The sequence below is a fragment of the Tasmannia lanceolata genome, unplaced genomic scaffold, assembly GCF_043159265.1.
Source record: "Tasmannia lanceolata isolate RefF3 unplaced genomic scaffold, GAP_Taslan_0.1 ptg000002l, whole genome shotgun sequence".
NCBI lineage: Eukaryota > Viridiplantae > Streptophyta > Magnoliopsida > Canellales > Winteraceae > Tasmannia > Tasmannia lanceolata.
Window position 1 is genome coordinate 48,444,779 of NW_027518679.1, and position 22,951 is coordinate 48,467,729.

At 38.2% G+C, this 22,951-nt stretch overlaps 1 protein-coding gene across 1 annotated transcript; it reads left to right on the plus strand.

Annotated features, from left to right (window-relative positions):
* The first annotated feature begins 13,916 nt into the window (after positions 1 to 13,916).
* LOC143886125 (putative L-gulonolactone oxidase 6) lies at positions 13,917 to 18,568 on the plus strand. The gene is made up of 3 exons (XM_077390092.1): positions 13,917 to 14,839; positions 15,284 to 15,539; positions 17,558 to 18,568. The coding sequence occupies exons 1-3, from the start codon at positions 14,156 to 14,158 to the stop codon at positions 18,376 to 18,378; spliced, it is 1,761 nt and encodes a 586-aa protein (XP_077246207.1). The 5' UTR covers positions 13,917 to 14,155; the 3' UTR covers positions 18,379 to 18,568.
* Positions 18,569 to 22,951: the final 4,383 nt, after the last annotated feature.

A 22,951-nucleotide genomic window follows, 5' to 3' on the forward strand; every position in this document is an offset into this window, starting at 1 on the left:
CAGCTACAAAAATTTCTTGTGTTAATTTTGCAAAGGTTTTGGAGCTGAGTTCATGACATGCTGTTTACTTTCATGGTTGTTTTATTATTATAAAAAAAAGTATATGATAAGACATTATGGTGTCCGTAGCAGCCCAACCTCAGGGGACTTGCTTAGTCCAAGTAGGTTTCCCCTCTTAGTTTAGTAGACTTACTTAGTCTTTTAGACACCATTATATGGTAGTTCATCTCTTCCTCATTGCAAGGGCAATGATAAGGTTACTTGGAGCCCGTCTTTGTGTTTTGTGGCTCACCATTTTTTTTTTGCACTTGAAACTGCACAAGTTGATGTCCCCTGTATGCACTGAAATTTTTACTAATTGGAATTATCATAATCTTTTGATATTTCTAATACTCTTCTTATCTTAAGCATTGAGTTAGGTTCTGAAGACAATAATGAATGGACTGTTCAGGTGAGATTATCTCGAAGCTTATCATATTTGTTTAATTTTATTTAAATAAATTGTTTTAGGAAAGAAGGAGATCAGATGACTACTCTATTCGATATTATCGACATGAGTACTGTCTGATTTCAAGGCGGGATTAGAAATATTATCATGTGTATTATGATATCAGATGATTACTTTAGCATCATCTGATTTCATCCTCATATTGGGGTGGTGTTTGTGGTTGGGCATAGAAGTGTTTGATATTGTTTTTGCTTTATTAGGCTATCCAGCGGCTGGTCTGGACTAATTAATGTTGTTTATCATTTTATGATTGCTACAGGTTGTGCACTCTTTAGTTGTAGATCATATTTTGCTGATATTTGATTTGTTTTTATAATAATTGATTGAAAATTTGAGATTATCTGGTATCCTTTTTCCTCTCTCTTTGGATAGACTAGCACATTCTTTTGGGTTTTTGATTAGATTTTTTTAGACACTATAACCTGTATTAGGAGACATACTCTGTCTCGTTAGGTAATCCTCCTTCGGAGGCAAGCCTCTTTTTTTAGCTTAACCTCAGGGAGGTTGCTTTGATTTTGATAAATGGTGTACCTTTAGAAGGCATGCTTGGCCTCATTTGTAGAATCCTCTCTGAGGTTACACCTCAATTTGTGCCTCTGTTAATTAGAGACCAATTTGGTCAATTAGTTGTCTTAGCCTTGCTTCCCCCTTGCAAGGGCATTGATAAGGTTGCTTAGAGCCCATCTTTGTGTGTGTTTGGGAGACCCGCCCGGTCTCATTCTCTCGCTAGTTCTCCTCTTTGTGCTTCGTTTGGTTTTGGAAGAACACCCTACTCGGCTTGGCTTCATACCCCTACCCTTATGGGTATTGGGTTGCACATTTGTTGCACCCTAGGGCTAGGTAGCTGTCCGGCCCGGCTGGGTGTTTTACCTTTGCCAAATATGCACAAGGTCTCTTATTCCTTTTGCTTGTAAGCTTCTCGTTAGTCGATAGTCCATTCGCATAGGAGTCAGCCTTGATTAAAGAGTCTTTGACTCATTCATCCTTTAGATAGTGTTATTAGAGAGTCTTTGACTCATTCGCCTTTTAGGTGGTGTTATAGGAGAGTCTTTGACTCCTGTTTCCTTCTCTTTTAGAGAGTCTTTGACTCATCTATCCTTTAGTTGGTGTTAGTGGAGTCTTTGACTCGTGTTTCCTTCTCTATTAGAAAGTCTTTGACTCATCTATCCTTTAGTTGGTGTTAGTGGAGTCTTTGACTCGTGTTTCCTTCTCTTTTAGAGAGTCTTTGACTCATCTATCCTTTAGTTGGTGTTAGTGGAGTCTTTGACTCGTGTTTCCATTTCTTTTAGAGAGTCTTTGACTCATTTATCCTTTAGTTGGTGTTATTGGAGTCTTTGACTCGTGTTTCCGTTTCTTTAAGAGAGTCTTTGACTCATTTGTTTGTGTGATGTTGTTGTCAGTGGAGTCTTTGACTTGTGTTGTTGTCAGTGGAGTCTTTGACTCGTATTTCCATCTCTTTTGAAGAGTCTTCGACTCTTGTATCTCTCATTTGCTCTCTTTTGAAGAGTCTTTGACTCTTGTATCTCTCATTTGCCATCTTTTGAAGAGTCTTTGACTCTTGTATCTCTCATTTGCTCTCTTTTGAAGAGTCTTTGACTCTTGTATCCCTCATTTGCTCTCTTTTGAAGAGTCTTTGACTCTTGTATCCCTCAGTTGCTCTTTTTGGAGAGTCTTTAACTCTTTTATCCTTCAGTTGCTTTTATTAGAGTCTTTGACTCATTTATTCGTCAGTTACTGCTATTAGAGAGTCTTGGACTCATTTGCTCTTATAATGGTATTATTAGAGCCTAGTTTCTCCTTTTAACTCTAGGGTTCGTCCCTAGATTGTTGTTTTGTATATTCCCTCCGGTCTTTGACCAAAAGGGTGAAAACATCAGAAATTTTAAAATCCATAAACATTGAAATCATTAAAAATCTCAAAAATATTAGAAACTTAAAACACAAAAAATAGTTGATTTGCTGTAAGTGTTTGATAGGTAGAGAGTTCATTTCGAACTACGTTGGCTTGATCCTCTTCCGAGGTACGTAGTGCAGCTTGGGATTTACATCCCAAGTCCAGCCAAACTTTTTTGTAAATAAATGTTTTAAACTTTCTTCAAAAACCTTTAAAATCTTGTTTTCAAAATATCTTCCTCTAGAGTTAAGAGTTTCTCCTAGATAGAGAGTTTTTAGAGTTAGGGTTTTTCTTTTGATAGGTTGTTTGATTGTTTGTTTGCTGTGTGCTTGTTTTAGAGTTAGGGGTCTGTCCTAGAGTTATAGGAGCGCCTCCGTCCGGTCAGTCGGCGATCCACATCGCCGAGTGATGACTAGAGTAAGATACGCTAGTCCACCTTTGGTTTTCCTTAGGAAATACAGCCTAGTTACACATAAGTTGTAGGAACCACCTGCATTAGCCTAGGGCTAATCTGCATTTAATTAGGGCATATAGGGTGTCATAAAATCCACAATTCACTGGAATTTAAATAATCATATAATAAACTTTAATAACTAGTCCGGTCTTTTAGATCGAGTCTAGGATAGAGGTCTAGGTGTCTTAGGCATCCTAGCTTAGAATAGGAGCGAAGAACTACGTTGCCTTGATTCTCGTGGAGGCGGGGATACGTAGGCTTCTTTGGATGAATACCAGACCATCCGAGGACTCGGGCTAATTCGTTTAGAGTCTTAGGCTTTGTTGTGTTGTTATTGTAGGATTTGATATGTTTTCTTACTTTATTGTAGTGATCTTATACCTTTAGCTATAGTTTGCATGTGTTTGCACATCAGAACTTAGACACCCATTAGGCTCGTCACTCATAACCTAGCTATGCTTAGGTGACACATCTTTCATAAAATTTTATTTTATATGTGTTTATTATTTTTATCCTCAGGAAATGCATGCTTAGGTAGACGAGTCCTGAGGATTGTTCTCATTTCACATGATTTTTATTCAAACTTCTTTGGAGTTATTAAAAATGGCATAAGAGACCAAGTGCTTGCACTCGGACGAATTGGGGATGCTCTCAGACCTTCCCCATTCGTAACCAGGCACGAACCCATATATATATTTCTGGTTATCCATTGCACAGAGGATTTGATTTTAGGGTTCCATGGCATATCCATGGATGGCGACTCTGAGTTTATTTTAGGTATGTCTCGGTTTTGAGCCCTGGTTCCGGATCAAGACATATCTCTTTCTTTTTATATCGCCACTCGTGCTATGCTATGAGGGTGGCATCCGTTTTGAGAGTTCCTTGGTAGAGCTCTCCACACACGTGGATGATCCAGAGGATGGTGTTAGGGACCAGTTCCCTCGCCGCCTATCTCGGATCGGGGTCCACACACACTACCTTAAAATACAGTGGAGGCCCACATTGTTTGGGTGATCCAAACAATTCATTTGAATGGTCCTCACATAGATAGGGTGTCCACAAAAAATCAGATCCATAGGATCATCCCAACCCTACGATTTGTGGAGGTAAAATGGACGTGTATAAACCTTCACAAATTAGTCCATTTTTTGCCTCAATAGTTTGAATGGTTAGGATGATCCTATAGATCTGATTTTTTGTGGACACCCTATCTATGTGAGGACCATTCAAATGAATGGTTTGGATCACCCAAACAATGTGGGCCCCCACTGTATTTTAAGGTAGTGTGTAGGTAACTTACCTACACAAGTGTGTAGGAAATGTTCTCTCTAATATATTTACTATATAATTTTTCAAGATTTTTTATGCCCTTAAAAATCAGTAGATATTAATTAAATAGGTTACTTAAACATTAATATCATATAGGCTATAGTTTGACATTAAATATGTTTTCTTTCTTTCTTTATTTTGCCCCTCTTCAGCCCACTTAATATGATGATCCAAACCGTTGAAGTATACAAATTGGGCCCCTCTTCAGCCCACTCCATATGAACGGTTTGGATCATCATATCCTATAGGCTATAGTTCGACCTCAGATTTATTAAATGAATAAGACAAAATCTGGCAAAAAATCAATCGGTGTGGCTTTTCTCACATGCCAAAGCCAACAAGTTTAATGGCTTTCTATGAAATTGGCTTTTCAATGCTTGCCTTATGCTTTTCTCGTGCAGAAAGTAAGAGGTGATGGGCAAGCCCGAACTCGGCCCGAAGCCCGTTGTGGAGTTTGGGCTGAGTTTGGGCAAGCAAAGGCCCAAACTCAGCCCGAAGCCCGTTGTATAGACATGGGCTGAGCTTGAGCACCTCAGGCCCACCAAAGCTCAGCCCGATTGACAGTCCTACCTACAAGGGAGCTGTGGCGCTTCTGTATCTTGATGCAAATGATTAGTTATAAACTCGTGGGCCCATTTCTCATAGTAAAATGCAGCCTCTCGTAATCTTAAAGTAATAGTTACCATTAAAACATTTATTAAAAAAATCAAATTTTCCTTGGGAACGTAAAATTCATTTTATGTTGTAACATAAAACAACATGCATAAGACAAATTTTTCCTCCATTTTTACATCAAAAGAAACGGAACCTTAGCCAAAAGATTTTTTATTTTTTATTTTAAATCTCAAGATTTGAGCCGTCCTATTTTTTTTAATTTTTTTTTCTGCCTTGCTGAATTGCAGAAAAGTGCGTGGTATATTCTCCTTGTTTTTTAGCCCATAGGTTCCCTCCTTCATGTGTCAAGTGGGCCATGCATATGGTGGACATCCAACGGCTATGATGAACGGATGACAGCATCGATCACTTAAATCACTAGCATAGTGCAATTACCCGTTTCCTGTTAGCTCCAAGATCTCCATACACTTTAGTGGTGGCCCACAAAATGGATAAAAGAAATATTCGTTCCCGTTTTCTACCTGGGACAGTAGTCAGAATAATGGTTTGAAATTTCGACTGAAATTTCCGAAATTTCGGATTTCGGTCAACACCAAAACCGAAACGTTCCGAAACCGAAATTCCCGAAATGTATCAAATTTCGGAAGAAATTGGAATTTAATAATAATATTTTCCTTCAGGATCTAGGTTTTCGTTGACTTGTACCAAATTTCAGTGAATCCCGAAATTTCAGCCAAAACCGAAATTTAAAACCTTGGTCATAATACACTAGAAGGGCTATCCCAAGTGAAAAAAATGGGACGATATATCACTTCCCTTGTCCTAATCAAGGAAGGGAGATACCATGCTTCCTCTTTTTACGTCTGTGGCCACCTCCCGCTAACGTCCTTCTGAGTAATTTTTTTATGGGTACTTATGAGTTATGACTACTCTTTTTACACTTCAAGCTGGTGGGCGGGGTAGAAAAAGGGGTGAAAATATCGATTTCCCAACTAATGACTACACAGATGGGCCATGGAGATGATGGGACCCATTGCATACTTTATTCCATTCTTTATCCGGGGGCCTCATGATCTGAAAAATTAGTATATTATTAAGTTTGATTTTGGGCCATGAAACATTCATGGTGCGGGCCATCATATGGATGGTTAAGATCAACCAACATAAGCGTTGTTAGACCGAAAATCGGTAACAGGTACGACAGTGACGTAAGAGCTGAGCTGGATGACCAGAGGAGCTGAGTCCTGAGGGACCGGAGTAAAGGGGAGCGAAGTGGCTGAGTCCTGCTATGAGGGCTGAGTCCTGCACAAAGGCAAGCGAGGTCAGAAGACCAACCCGGGTTTTACTCCGGGCAGGCTCTTCGACACTCAAGTCAGTATGAGCAGGAGTGCAGAGCTAGTCTAAGAGTGAAGGTGGAGAGGGTTTTTCGTATTACCCGTTGGTTTGAGCTTTGAACCCCTATTTATAGGGGAAAACCTGGTGAGGTGTCCAGGACAGGTCTCCTCGACAGGTGGCGGCCTGTGAGAGGCTGGAGTTCACCTACTCCAGGACAGGTGGCGGCATGTGAGAGGCTGGAACTCACCTACTCTGGGACAGGTGGCGGCCTGTGAGAGGCTGGAGTTCACCTACTCCAGGACAGGTGGCGGCCTGTGAGAGGCTGGAGCTCACCTACTCTGGGACAGGTGGCGGCCTGTGAGAGGCTGGAGCTCACCTACTCTGGGACAAGTGGCGGCATGTGAGAGGCTGGAGTTCACTTACTCCAGGACAGGTGGCGGCCTGTGAGAGGCTGGAGTTCACCTACTCCAGGACAGGTGGCGGCCTGTGAGAGGCTAGAGCTCACCTACTCTGGGACAGGTGGCGGCCTGTGAGAGGCTGGAGCTTTACACCCCATCAAGCGTGGCCCACAGGAATTCGTTTTGCATGTGGAAAGTGATATATTCGCCCCTTTTTTTACTTGGGACAGACCTGTCTATTGTACACATGGTGTGTACGGCCCTATGTCTCTATGAAGGGAGTACTCCTCGAGTGGGTGCCGCTTGCTCAATGACCAAACAAACCATTTATTTCTTAATCCTTATATAGAGGTACGGAGAAAAATCTACCCATGTGTTGAGTCATGCTAACACCCAATTTGTAGTATGAAAAAAAAATTGAAACGAAAAACAACTGTCTATATTTCATTAAGAAAGCCTCTACAAGAAGGTTTGAATCTTCCAATGAGGGTGGGTTTCGTTCCACAGTCCATCCATAGCAAGGCCAATAAATGGTTTGCTAGACTCACAGACGCAAGGGCGCCCCCATTGGTCAATAGCCATTTATGATAGCACAGAAAGTTATGATCATATGACTTACCAAGAATGTGCGTTTGGATTGCCTGAATCAAGAATTTGTATCGGCATTTGGTTCCAATTCAGGTTATTCCAGCGTTTGGTTTCATATGAAAAATGGAACGGGAGAAGATACTCGACTCCGATTGGAAAAACAAAGGATATTTGGCGCTTTTTGTTTCCCACCCAAGGGGGTGGTATTCTGATTCTTGGAATGGAGAGAAAAAAAACATCGTTCAATCTCCTCCCAAAAGCACTTGACCGAATCACATGAAAAATGACTAGAATACCCTGAACATAAAAAACGATCAAAATACGCCAATCAGGTTAAAATGTCCAACAAACCCTGTAGCGTGGAAAATTATTGAAATACCCTTATATCACGCAAGGTTTTAAATTTCGATTTCGGCCGAAATCACGAAATTTCGGTCGAAATTGGGTACTGGCCCACAAAATACCGTTTTTTCCAACCGAAATTTCGGTCGAAATTTGGTAAAGTAATAAAATAATAAAAATTAAGCTTTTATTTCGCCGAAATTTTGGAAATTTCAGTTTCGTACCCCTTTCGTGTCGGTTCCGACCGAAATCCGAAATTTCAGATTTCGGTCGAAATTTAAAACCATGATATCAGGTTAAAATGACTAATATACCCCTAAGTTGTGAAAAATGACTAAAATACCCCTATATAAGGTAAAACTGAACAAAATACCACTTAAGACATGGTATTAAATAAAATCAACCCATGATACAAGAATTATCAAAATACCCTGTTTGGTGTAAAATGACCAAAATACCGCTAAGTCTTGGAAAATGACAAAAACAGCTTTTATATTGGGTAGAATGACCAAAATACTCTTGAGTCGTGAAAAATGACTAAAAGACCCCAATAACATAAGCCACATATCGGATAAAAATGACAAGAATACCCTGGGTCGTGGAAAATGACTAAAATAACACTGATATAAAATAATCAAAATACCCCCTATTAGGTTAAAAGGACCGAACTACCCATGAGTTAAGGAAAATAACTTAAATACCCCTCTGCCGTGTAAAAATTAGAAACATACTCCTAAGTCGTGGAAAATGACTAAAATACCCATATGATATAAAAATGATCAAAATATGCCACATCTCATAAAAATGACCAGAGTACTAGTCAGTCATGAAAAAATGACCAAAATAACTGTAGTTATGGAAAATGACTAAAATACCCCATGACATGAACAATGATCAAAATATGCTAATCGGGTAAAAGTAAACTAAGCGGGATACTCCTTAGTCATGAAAAATGGCCAAAATGCCACTGGTCATGAAAAATGTGATGACCAAGCATGTTGTTGTTGCATATGACATGTGTGTTTTAATGCCTAGTCATTGGTATGATATTCAATTTGCTATTAGAGTGAAATTACTTTAATAGATCTGATTTTGTTATCTTAGTAATGATATTTCTATGGTGTTAGTGTCTTAGTAATATATACCGTTTTATATTTGGGATTATGCACCCCTCTTTTAACATGATTTGACGTCAAAAAGTGTTAAAGTTTGCCACAATTCATGTTAAAAGGGGCCGCATAATCCTACTGGGGGAGTGAAAAAAATCAGCTCCCTTTACATTTTAGTAAAAATGTCTTATTGATTAAGATATTATGAAGTACTAGTGAAAAAAAATAACTATTTAAAATTGAATTTTTGCTTTTAAGAGGTTTTTATGATCCCCTATCTTCCACCCAAAAAACCAACTTATCTTGAGATTAACTCAAGATTGAGTTTCGGGGCGTACAGTTTCTAAACATAAAAAAAAAGGCAATTAAGAGGGTCAAAACTTCGTAACTTTTGTTTTGACCATTAGATCAAGACATAATATATTACTAGTAAAAAGGCATGTGCACCGCACGTGCGGCATCTTAATGAACTATCCGATCGACTGCATATGAATTTAATAATAATCTTTAAGCAACAAAGACAAGTGTGGAACTGATACAATTTTTGAAATGTATGATACAAAAAAACATCAGATATGAGGAGCCACAAAAGTGCAGTTGCAATCTCAAATGTAAATCTATCAAAAGCATGTACAAACCTGTGTTCTAATGGAAATTATTGTTGAAACTACATATGTTGATGAAAACAATGAAAGTTTATATATGATTAACTCATTACATAGATTTTGACTATCACGGTTTGACTAATACATCATGTAGAATAATTTGTTGAACATTGATTTGAACAATTCCTCACTTTGGACTGAAAATTGGTCTCAACTTTGCGTCACCTGCATTTGCTATTTGAAGATTTGAAGGGGGGGGGGGGGGGGGAGGGGTTTAAAGGCCAAAGGGGAGTGATCCGATGACATCTCTTGGGCATTTTGTCAAAACCAGGACTTAGTTATTGGCTCACACTGTGGACAAAATTTTAGATGTATGTCTAATCTCAACTCTGTTCAGTCAATATAAAAACACTAACCGAACAAATTCACTAATTAATAGAATCATCCAGCATAGACAATGAATACTATAGAGTTATTAAACTATTCCATCCAAACAAATAAAGCATAGATCAAAGCTCCCTTGAGAGGGATATAATCAAAAGTCATAATTATAATTGTCAACAAAATAGAATACATGGGAAAAAAGATATACATAAAAGAGATAAACACACAAAAGCAAGAAAAGTAAATATTAAAGTACTGATATTGGAACTATCATGTTTTGATAACTGCACTAATTAATCTTGTCCTTTTTATTTAAACAACTGTCAACTGTTATTGCTTTTTAGAGCCCGTTTAAAAGGAAATACAAGCTAATTTTGTTTCATTATTAAAACATGGTAGTGCAAATATTACTACTGAAAGATTATTGTTCTTTTATTCTGTCAAAGGAATAAAATATTATCACAGAATTAGAATAATATATAAAATATTTTTTTATTATGTACTTAAGTACTTTAAAAGTAAAAAAAAAATAAGTTGCTAATTTAAGCAAAAAATTATATTATAGAAGAAAAGCAAACACTATTCGAAAAATAAAAATGAAAGGAAAAGCAAAATACTCAATATTTTGAAGGAATAAAAAACTTAATTTGTTCTTTCAACATCCAATCCAACATCATATAAAAGATTTTAGCACTACGTCTGTGTGGCCCTATAAGTCCAAGAACCTCCTCATCAATCATGACATCATAAATTCTGTCATCTGCAAAGCAAGATGGCCACCAATTTAAATTCAACATATGAAGAAAGGGAAGACAACCCCTCCTCGAAGAAAAAAATAGCCTAACAATAGCAATTTTTATTCGTCGAGGATAAGCAAATTAAATCACCCGTCTATCAAGATTTGATAGTTCTTAATAAATTTGTATCTCATCTCAAATGGAGATTGAATCCTGAACAAAAAGATAATTTTTGAGTTGGATGGATATTTCTTAGCTAATAGTAGGATTTTCTGCATAATCGAAAATATCAACCCATTTGCAATAGGTTCAACTAATATTCATATTAGGATTACATTATGGCTTGTATCAGTAAAATGAGTGAACCTACTCTTATTTTCTCTATTACATTTCTCTCTAATTCTATCTTTTGTGATTGAGTCAAACGAACCGTTAGATGTGTTCTCTAATTGGGTAGATATGTTTCTCGGCACCGAAACAATTTTGGCACTGCAAAAAGTGTTTCTTTGCACTCCAGTATCTATTTTACTTTCATACGTTTCTAGAAGCCCACGTAGTGAATGTAGTCAAAGCTACAGGATGCTAAGATAAAACACTTTCTAAATGAAAATGGTCAAAGACTACTAAGTTTGCTTATGGCAACGACTGATGGTGGAATTACCATCTAATACATGAGAGATTTTGAAAGAAACCACTAATTTTTAAATATTCCCTATTTTTAGCACCTAAAAAGTACAAATTTCATTTCTCGCATTGGGTGTCTGTAATCATCAAATAACATATTGAAACAAATTACCATCTTTCATATTTGTCTTTCAACAATTTGGTGTTGAGAAATATTTTAACAGTTTCATGCATACAATTATACTTTCTTCAATGTTTGTCATATTGAAGAGTCGTTTTCTTTGTCATATTTTGTTGTTCATTATTAGGTTGGAACTTAATTATAGCTCCAGCATAAAAATTGATGGACAGTTAATACATCAATTACTAAAATCAATGGCTATGCAACATATCACTCTTTAATTTAGATTATTTCTCCTCCATTAAATCAATACTCTTATAACTTGGATATAATTAAAGAGTCGATTTGGGGATCTTTCCTCTCTTGAAAATTAGGGACTCTCCCCTCTTTTGAAGATAATTTCTCAGCACAAAGAAAAACTCAGATCAGAGACATGATTTCCAATCTCTGCATAAAGAAAAAAATTAGACCAGAAACATGATTTTCAGCCTTTTTTATACTAATCAAGGGAAAAGCAATTGAAACAAAAAAGTGAATCAAATAATTATAAGTTGAGTTTTACGGAAAGAAGACGGATTTTTTCTGAGAAATGCCTTGATCTTCTGCAAGTAGCAATAGTTGAAAAGCAGGGCCGGGTCTGCTCTTGTCTCTTTACGGGGCGGAGTTGTTACGAATGATAAGGAATGGAAACAAAAAAGAGATGAGTAGAAGAGACAGTAGATTTGCGGTCGACGGAAAATGTTATTTTTCATTTTGTTTGTTGGTCAAATTCAATTCTTATAACCCATAAAAAAAAATTGAATTCTTATCATAGATGAACCTAATTTAGTTTTAGTCACAATCCAATCACTTAGGCCCTGTTCGTTTGAGATTATGAGTTGTGACAACCGATTGTGAGTGTGAAACTGATTATTGGAGTAGAATTTGAAAATTATTTTGAGTCCAATAATTGGTTTGGTGCTTACGATTGGTTGTCATAATCTCAAACAAACAGGGCCTTATTAAGATTGTGATTTTGGATTAGGATTTGATTAATTGAGAATCATTGTGTATATAAATAGAGAAGAAAATTGATTGTATATATATAAACATCCACAAATTGAAAGATTAGGATTTAAGTGAATGAAGCAATAAATAAGGGTGGTGATAAATTCACCCCCTTCTATTACAATATTCACCCCTTATTGTTCAAAATGGACTGTACAGCCCACACCATAGGATGATCCAAACAGTCCATTTGATGGCCACAAATTAAATAGGTTCTGCCCCAAAAATCATTTCCCTAAGATGATCCTAGCCCTCCGATATATAGAAAAACTCCATATAATCAAACCTCAATAGATTGGACGGCCATGATCATCCTATGGAAATGATTTTTGGTACATTGTGCCCATCAAATGGACGTGTTGGATCATCATATGGTGTGGGCTGTATAGTCAATTTTGAAAAATAAGGGGCCCCAAAAATCATTTCCATAGGATGATCCTAGCCCTCCGAGATATAGAAAAACTCCATATAATCAAACCTCTATAGGTTGGACGGCCAGGATCATCCTATGGAAATGATTTTTGGGGCACGACCTATTTACATTGTGGCCCATCAAATGGACGGGTTGGATCATCCCATGGTGTGGGCTGTACAATTGATTTTGAAAAATAAGGGGTGAATATTGTAATAGAAGGGCGTGAATTTATCACTGCTCATAAATCATAAATCAAGATAGTTTGCAAACAGGTGGCAAGATACGAACAAAGAAACATTAAAGAAGGTGCAGCTGGCTTTTTTTTTGGAAGTATCTGCAGAGGCATGGGAGAGGCAGAAATGACCAAAAACACACAACAAAAAAAGGAGAATATATGAGGAATTAATGCAAAGATGTACAGGACATAGAAGGAATTAATGCAAAAGAGTGGAAGAACTTAACCCATGATTCACGCTTTATATATAGTATATAAGTATATAAGGATTTATTGAAAGTTTGATTCATTTCGACGTTAGTCTGGATAGTACCAAACGCTAGAATCGTAATCACGATTGGGATCGCTATTCCGTTTACAAGGGAATTGTAATTGGATATCCCCGATTCCCCCAATCCAAACCCATCCTAAAGCCCATCCTAAAGTGGAACCTATCTGAAGTGGATCCATTCACAATCCAACTCAGGCTGCTTTCTTTTCCTTTCTCTGTGCTTGTTAGTATTTGACTTATCCTGGGCATATCATAAGGCGAGCTTGGGGAGTAATAGGAGCTGTAGATGTTTAAGAGCAAAAGCACAAGAGATGAAGTCTTTTAAGCTATTTCAAAGGGCACGATTATCTTTTTTGTATTTCTTGTCCAGACAGGGAAAGGAGACGATGATTACGCAATGGGCAATAAAGATAGGTGGTTGTTGAAGTGAAAGACAACTCCCCCATTTGATTTGCATTTAAGTATTTGTCTTCCCCCATTCCATGACTGGGCCAACTTCCCTTCAAAGGCCTGTACGATTCACGTAATATCTACTTCTAGTCTTAAATTAAATACAGTCTTCATTACAATCCTCTGTAATCCATATTGCCCTCACCATTCATCTTTATCCAAATCAACAACAACACCTCTCTCTCTCTCTCTCTCTCTCTCTCTCTCTGCTTTTGCCTTGCTTCATGTGCATTTTTCTACTGCCAAATGCCAATGAATGATGTAAGAACTTTTCTTGCTTGACCCCATTTGATTTGCATTTAAGTATTTGTCTTCCCCCATTCCATGACTGGGCCAACTTCCCTTCAAAGGCCTGTACGATTCACGTAATATCTACTTCTGGTCTTAAATTAAATGCAGTCTTCATTACAATCCTCTGTAATCCATATTGCCCTCACCATTCGTCTTTATCCAAATCAACAATAACACCTCTCTCTCTCTCTCTCTCTCTCTCTCTCTGCTTTTGCCTTGCTTCATGGGCATTTTTCTACTGCCAAATGCCAATGAATGATGTAAGAACTTTTCTTGCTTGAACCCACCTCCACGCCATGTATTATTGTTGGGTTTTTCCCCTTTCATTGGTCTACCATACATCAACCTCTATGTATGTAAAACATACACTTCAGATAAGCAATACCCACCACACACAGACTCTATGACACCGGAATCCGGCCTAATGAAACGTATTTTCCGGTGGCAATGCCTGTTTGTTTTGTTCCATTTGACAATATGTAGCCCACCAGAAGACCCAGTAAGATGCGTCACCGACACGACGAAGAATTGCACCATAACAAATTCGTATGGTACATTCCCTGATAGAAGCATATGCCGCGCGGACGAGGTAGTCTATCCCACCTCCGAAGAAGAGCTTATCGCGGCGGTGGCAAAGGCCACAATGAATAAGAAGAAGATGAAAGTGGTGACTAAATATTCCCATAGTATTCCAAAGCTTGTTTGTCCCGGAGGAGACGATGGGGTTCTTATAAGCACCCGATTTCTCAACCGCACATTGAGTGTAGATCCATCCACTATGCTGATGACTGTGGACAGTGGTGTAACACTTAGAGAGGTTATAGATGGAGCGGCCAAGGCCGGGTTAGCGTTGCCTTATTCGCCTTACTGGTGGGGCTTGACTATGGGAGGACTTCTTGCTACGGGTGCACATGGGAGCTCGCTATGGGGCAAGGGAAGTTCCGTTCATGAGTATGTCGCAGGGATTCGTATCGTCACACCAGCGTCTCAGACCGAGGGGTATGCCACGGTCCGATCACTTGCTAATGATGACCCCAACATGAATGCTGCTAAGGTTTCTCTAGGGGTCATCGGAGTTATTTCACAGGTAAGTGCTTTTTTTTTAAAAAAAATTGTGCACTAAGGTCCCTGGGCAGAACCAGCAATTTTATTAAGGGTTTTGTTAACTAGGGCACTGGTTAAGATGGATTGGAAATGGTATTTTACAATCGTTTTACACATGTTTTTGATAAAAATACACATTTTTTGAGGCTTTTTTATCAAAATATGTGTAAAATATCATTTCCAATCTACCTTAAGGCACTAGTTGGCAAAACCCTTCTTTTCATACTTAAATGTGCAATACAATGGTCACGAGAAACCCATCAAAACAGGACTTAAAGACTAATCTAAAACAGATCCACACTAAACTAAGATCAAAATCTTATTATGGAAAACCTATATATTGTCCTCAGATTGGGTAACATGCGGTGTGGTGGGTCACTTATTTCTTTTTGTGTGTGGCTGTCTCTCTATTTCTTTCTTTTTGTAGGTTACCCTAAAGTTGCAACCACTTTTCAAACGGTCAATTACCAATTTGGTGAGCAACGACTCGGACTTAGGAGAAAAGTCAGTTAGCTTTGGGATTCAACATGAGTTTGGGGACATGACATGGTACCCTAGCCAACGTAAGGTGGTCTATCGGATCGATGACCGGATAACGTCCAATGCCACCGGGAATGGTCTCATTGACTTCCCTGGATTCCGTTCTACTTCGACAGTAATGTTGGCAATAATAAGATCAGCAGGTAAGTAACAAGGTCAATTAATATTTGGCGTTAGACTATGTTACCTCGTTCATCAGTTTGCTTGGTTCACAAGTATATAACTTTCACATAAACCCCATTCATTGAGGGTATAGGCTTCTTTGGTTTGCTAGTAAAGTTTGCTTTGGCACTGCCTTTGTTTTATATCATGGTTTTAAATATGGTGAAGTATTGCCCGATCACATTTTCTGGTCCGTCGACCAGAAATTGGGTGGGCCCTCATTGTTTGGGTGATCCAAACCATTCATGAGATGGACCTAACATAGATAGGGTGTGCCCCAAAAATCATCTCCATAGGATTATCTTAACCCTTTGATTTGTGGAGGTTTAAAATGAACAGATTTGTGGAGGTTTAAACCCGCCCATTTTAACCTCCACAAATTGAACGGTTAGGATGATCCTATGGAGATGCTCTTTGGGGAACACCCAATCTATGTGAGGGCCCATAATATGAATGGTTTACATCACCCAAACAACATGGGCCCACTATATTTCTAGTCGATGGACCGGATAATTAATCTTGTCCGACAGACCAGAAACACGTTTACCTATCTATCTACCTATCTATCTACACACACCCCCATCTGTATCGGCACCTTTTTGAAAAGAATGGATTGGCTGATATATTGCAAATATTCCAAAATATTGGAGATACATGCGTGATGTATCAAAATCGGAGTGATGCTGACATGGCCTATAGATACTTCAAGGTGTATATTGGAGTTCCAAATAAGAAAATTGAAAGAAAGAACTATTTGCCCGACACTTGGACCATGTTTGCCAACCATGAAATTTTTTTCCATGGAATATTAGTTTATCAGCTGGTGTGAGTATTGGCCCCAGTTGGATGGCTTGATGATGCAGTCTTGAATGTGATTATAAGAGCAAGGTAAGGGAGCTTGGGAGATGCACAGACATGTGTAGAGCTCCACTAAACACAGATGAAACACAAAAATAAAGACTTATATATCTCAAAACAACTTGCAATAGACTTGGTATTCTTTTCCCTTTTTCCCCTAGAATATGTACAATTATTACCCTTGAACCTTTACCCTTGAAGCTTACCCTTGAATCTTTAAGCTTGCAATCTCTACACAAATCACTTCATATATACCGAAGACACTTCTAAAATAGCTATATACTTATTAAACACTTTGTTGTAGTCCCGTTAAGTCCTTTAGGTATCCTAAGTAACATCATAAGAAATTCCCATTGATTCTCTGATAATCTAGCCTAGACGTACATTTAGAACTCTAGAAAACATACAATGACTTACATTTTCTACACATAATAACTATTCAGTTGACTGCAAAGACCTTTCACAAAACCTTAAACATTGATTTTGATTTACAATTTCCAGCGGAGAGAGGGGTAGGTAGGGTGGGAGAAGGAGAGGCTTCTGAGGACATGAATGAGGAGTGAGTGAAAAGTGCCTAAAAAACGGAAAACTATGTTGTATTTTGATTGGAATTTTCCCCCTTAATTTTTAGCCTTCTCTTACCCTCACCTTTCTCAATCCCTCCCAGGTCTCTCCCTCAATTTTTTTTTTAATGGCAGATCTCTCCTTCTTCTGTTCCACTGATTAAGCTAATATTCCGTAGAAAAAAAAAAATTAATGGTTGCGCACATGACCTTAAATTTTATCTTGCCACCATTGTTTTTAAAACCAAGAAAAGAATGTGGCCACAGAGAGGACCTCAAAATATTATAGATAGAACTAAGAAATCAGGACTAGCCGCCTTGCCTCGAGAACAAAACAAGTGGAAAAACAGAACCCTAAATAGAAACACAAATCTAATTTGCTAATTTCTTGCTACCTAATTTGCTAATATTTGACAAATTATAGCCAAACATATTATGAACTGGTTCGCAGATTCGCATTATGGTATGTTGTTGAGCAAATCAAGTAACATAGAGCATTATTCCCTAATTATATTACTTAACATGTTTCAAGCTTTTTCTGCTAATGTGACTCTTTGATGGTTGTGATGTTGATAAAGAGGAGGGTCTAGAGGCGACGAACAACGCCGATTTGAAGTGTAGCAATTCAAAGATAACAACGTCGACCCTCATGACCGCCGCATATGGGCTTACGAACAATGGCGCCCTGTTCACAGGCTACCCGGTGATTGGATACCAAAACCATGTACAAGCCTCAGGCAGCTGCTTAGATAGCCGCGAGGACGCCCACATAACTGCATGCCCTTGGGATCCTAGGATTAAGGGCACATTCATTCATCAAACGACAATATCCATTGGATTGTCCAATGTTAGGAACTTCATTCAAGATGTTCAGAAGCTAAGGGACTTGGTTCCAAATTCCATGTGTGGTGTGGAACTCTATAATGGGATCCTTATGAGATATGTAAAGAGTTCAAGTGCTTACTTAGGCCATCAAGAAGATGGGTTGGACTTTGACATCACTTACTACAGAAGCAAGGACCCCATGGTCCCTAGACTCTATGAAGATATACTAGAAGAGGTGGAACAGATGGCTCTCTTTAAATATGGAGGGCTACCTCATTGGGGAAAAAATCGTAACCTTGCGTTTGATGGTGCGGTGAGAAAGTACGACAAGAGCGTAGATTTTTTGAAGGTGAAGCAGACATACGATCCGATGGGACTGTTCTCTAATGAATGGACTGATCAGATTCTTGGGATAAAGGGTGGAGTGAGCATAATCAAGGAGGGATGTGCACTAGAAGGTTTGTGTATATGCTCCGAGGACCTCCATTGTGCCCCTAAGAAAGGCTACTTTTGTCGCCCTGGTAAAGTATACAAGGATGCCCGGGTATGTACACGTTTAACAAGCCCTCGTTAGTGAATCTTAAAAAGAGCTCTTTCATTTTTATAAGAGCCATTGGTTGATTGTCTAGCCAAACTAGGATCATCTAGTACCTCATTTCATATGGGACAATCTTTACAACTAAAGTGCACTTGTAAATAGTAATCCTTTATTTTAAATAACTTTCGTAACTTCATGCATAATAAAAAAGTTAATCTTCATAACAGTGGCTTGTTTAATTATGATAATGATAATGATGGACAAGCCCTCTTCCTGTCTATCGGGAGTGTAATACTTGACTTTCGTTGGTTTCATTCCAACAGTAATTTCTTAAATCTCTATGATTATTTCTTGATTGAACGTATGCCTTATCATTAAATTGACTGAAATAGGAGAAGATCACGAGTTAAGACTATTTTGGATCCCTTGTTTCCAAAGAGAGAGCTGTGTTACCAAAGGTGCCAGTTGTATGGTGGCCCAAACCAACACGATCAGACTACTTAAGCTACTATGGCCTGGAAATGGATGGGTAAGAAAAAATGAGTGAAGGAGAAATTATTGTTTTGTGGCCATTCTAAAAGATAATACACAAGATCAATTGGCAATTGAGTGTTTACGTTGAGATCTTGATGAGATGAATCAAAGTCATCTTGATCATTCTTAGGTATTTTTTCACTCGTGTGCTCATTATCTCCTCCTCTTTACTAATTGGGCCCTCGAAATATCCATGAAATAAGTTTGCATTAGTCATTTCATGACAATCAGCCCCTGTCTGGCTTTTAAAAAGGAGTGCTAGACTGGGACACCCAATCCCTACCCCACATGCAGGGTTGGAGGAATCATGTGACAGGGGGAATCCTCATATCATTGCTCTTAGAAAAGATTTCGCAGAAGCAATTTTGCAGTCCCTCTTTTTTAGGAGAGAAGTAAGCGTTCATTAAATTAATGATAAGATAAATTCAGCTATGAGGTGGCTCTTCTCTCTTGAAAAAGAGAGGTCACAAAATTGATGGATTTGTGCAATACTAAGTAGATACTTAGGCCACGTTTGGACACCTCATGTTTTTGTATTTGGATTTGGATTTGAGTTTTGGAACAAACGTACATCAGATGCTCATGTTGTACTAGAGGGAGGGAGGGAGGGAGGGATGTCTTGCTGCTGCTGCAGTAAGGCCGAGGAGCAGCGAGGGTGAACGTGATATTGATTTCCAAATAATGTCCTGCATAACAGATTTGAAAATCCGATTTTTTTCCACTGCTGTAGCTGATTTGGAAATCTGAGGATCTGATCCAGTTCCAAATCTCAACTGCAAATGTGAGAAATTCAAATCTAAATCTTGTGTGTATCCAAACCTAAAAGATTAATCGAGACTAAAAACACCTCAAAAATAGGAAATGGCCTAGGTGGGAATCATAGGAAGAGATATGATTTAGCCATTCGAAAAAATAAAAAATAAAAAAATAGAGGAAGAGATATGATTTAGGGAGATGACATCCTCACTCTTGTTCTCGCCGTGGCACTCTTGACTTTATTAAACAATTCTTGGGTTAGATATTGACAGCTTGAAATTTTTAATATTTTTTTAGGGGTCGTTTGGATGAGTGTAATTTAATTGGAGGCATAAATTGATTTTATCATAATTTGATTCCAATTAAACTAAATATATTTGGAGTCAAAATGTTTTAGATTGGTCGGTGGCATCCTTCATTTTTTTGTCAAAATCTAATTACAATGCTTGGCTGGCATCTCTGCCTTTTCCAAAAAATATTCTAAATTAAGTATAAAGTTTTGAAAATTATGTACGACTTAGTTGGCCCCATTGTTAAAATATCACAGACAACTTACAATCTCATTTTCAATACCAACATGATCCATAGAAATAAGCCTTTTGTTCAAGAGAACATAAAAAAAACCTCTCTCTCTCTCTCTCTCTCTCTCTCTCTCTCTCTCTCTCTCTCTCTCTCTCTCTCTCTCTCTCTCTCTCTCTCTCTCTCTCAAGTAGCTGGAAAACACCAACACCCAAGTTCTCCTGCCAGCTAATATTATGACCATTGTCAAGAAATTAATCTAAGATCAAACACTCCTCAAGCTCCATACGAGTATATTAATATAAAAAAGATATTACAATCAAGAGCACAAAGCTCCACCCAATCCATCATTGTTGAAAATTAAACCTATATTTTAATGTTTGCCGACAAATCTTATGATTGGTAGATCTTTGGCTGTTGGTGAAAATTCCGCGCATGCAAATCCGAAGATATCAAAGCATGCAAATAAGATTCGTGAAAATCCTCTTGTATTGTTTTTCTTTGTATTGCATTTATGGCATTGAATGTGTTAGGTGTTATGTTATGTACCTTCAAAATGACATACATTCTATATAATGCATGGTATGTGAAATAAAAGATACACGAATCTTAACATCTCTCTTTCTCTCTCTCTCTCTCTCTCTCTCTCTCTCTCTCTCTAGCTTTCTCCTCATCCAGTAGAAGAAATACACTGGTGCAAATATCATTTTTGAAAACGAGAGCTATTTGAGTGGTTACTACAGAGTTTCTGATTCCAACATCTGGTATAAGAGCTAAATCGAACATGGCGTCAAATTCAATCCAATTGCAACTCCCAAAGCTAAATGGAAAAAATTATGACTATTGGTTTGTTCAATTGAAGGTATTCTTTAAATCTCAAGATTTATGGAATTTGGTGGAGAATGGCTACACCGAAGTAGCCGACCAAGCATCATTTGAAACACTAAAAAATGAGGAGAGAGATTCATTGGTGGAGAACCGGAAAAAGGATCAGAAAGCATTATACGCGATTTTCAAGCCGTAGAAGAATCAATATTTGGAAAATCGAATGCAGAGACAGCAAAGTAAGCGTGGGATATTTTGTAAAACTTCTACAAAGACGATGATCGAGTCAAACGGGTGCGGTTACAGACGCTCAGAGGTGATTTCGAGTCTTTACGCATAAATGACTCGGAAACCATCTCGGCGTACTTTGACCGTATTCAATCCGTTGTTAACCAATTGAGGGTTAACAGTGAAGAACTCAAAGACACAAGAATTGTACAAAAGATCATGCAATTTTTAACCACAAAATTCGAGTATATTGTCGCGGCAATCGAAGGATCGCATGATTTATCAACCATGTCAATGGAGAGATTGATGAATTCGTTGTGCTCACAAGAGCATAGAATGAACCAGAAGGCTCCCATCTCAACAACGGAGCAAGCTTTACGAAGTAGGATTGTCTAATCAAATCGCGGTGGCTATCAAGGCGGCCGAGGTCGTTGGCGCGGTCGAGGAAGAGGTGGAAATTTTTATCCCACCAACAAAGAAAAATCAAGTGATGGAAATCGTGGAGGAAATACTGGAACACGAGACAAATCTAATGTCAAATGCTTTAATTGCAAAAGATTAGACATTACAGAAATGAATGTCAAGCCAAAATGCCAGATGATCAGGCAGAGCATGCAAACACCACCGAAGTTGAAGGAAATATGTTGCTTGCGTGCAAGACAGACGAACCAGATGTAGAGCATGGAAATACCTGGTATCTTGACAGAGGATGCAGCAATCACATGTGTGGGACAAAGGAGCTATTCTCACACTTGGGCGAGATGGTTCGTGGAGAAGTCAATTTTGGGAATAAATCCAAAGTTTTGTAATTGGCAAAGGTAACATCAATATTCATTCCAAAGACGGTACTAATGTCACTATTGCAGATGTTTATTTTGTGCCGGAACTTTTTTGGAATTTATTGAGTGTTGGACAACTTTCCGAAAAAGGGCACAAAATTGACATCCAAAATGGAGTTTGCACTGTTAAGGGCAGAAACAACAAAATGGTTGCAAAAGTGCAGATGATGAAAAATCGGATGTTCCCTTTGATGCTTCAAACAAAGATTGTGATGAATCTTTCAACAATGTTGAAAGATAGTGATTGGTTATGGCACTTGTCGTTCGGTCACCTGAATTTTCGCGGACTAAAGTTGCTAGTCCAGAAGAAGATGGTAACTGGGTTACCATTGATCAAGGCTCCTGATCACCCTTGTGAAGGGTGTATATCCATGTTTTCCTGGTAAGCAACACAGAGATTCCTTTCCAGTTGAGAAGGCAAGAAGGGCCAAGCAACCTTTGGCGTTGGTACACACAGACATCTGTGAGCCAATTGAGGTAGAATCACTCGGACAGAAAAGGTACATGTTTTGTGGATGATTTTACCAGGAAAACATGGATATATTTTTTGAAAGAAAAATCCGAAGCTTTTGGAAAATTTAAAGAATTTAAAGCCCTTGTTGAATAACATAGCAGCTTTAACATAAAAACGTTGAGTTCAGATTGAGGAGGAGAATTCACCTCAACTGAATTTAACAATTACTGTAAAATTCAAGGGATCCAACGCCAACTGACCTAGTTATACACCTCAACAGAATGGTATAGCTGAAAGAAAAAATAGGACAATTTTTGAAATGGCCAAAAGCATGTTAAAAGCTAAATCTCTGCCAAAGTCTTTTTGGGCAGAAGTTGTTGCTTGTGCTGTATATTTGTTGAACAGGTATCCAACAAAGAGTGTTCTTGGAAGAACTCCAGAAGAGGCTTGGAGT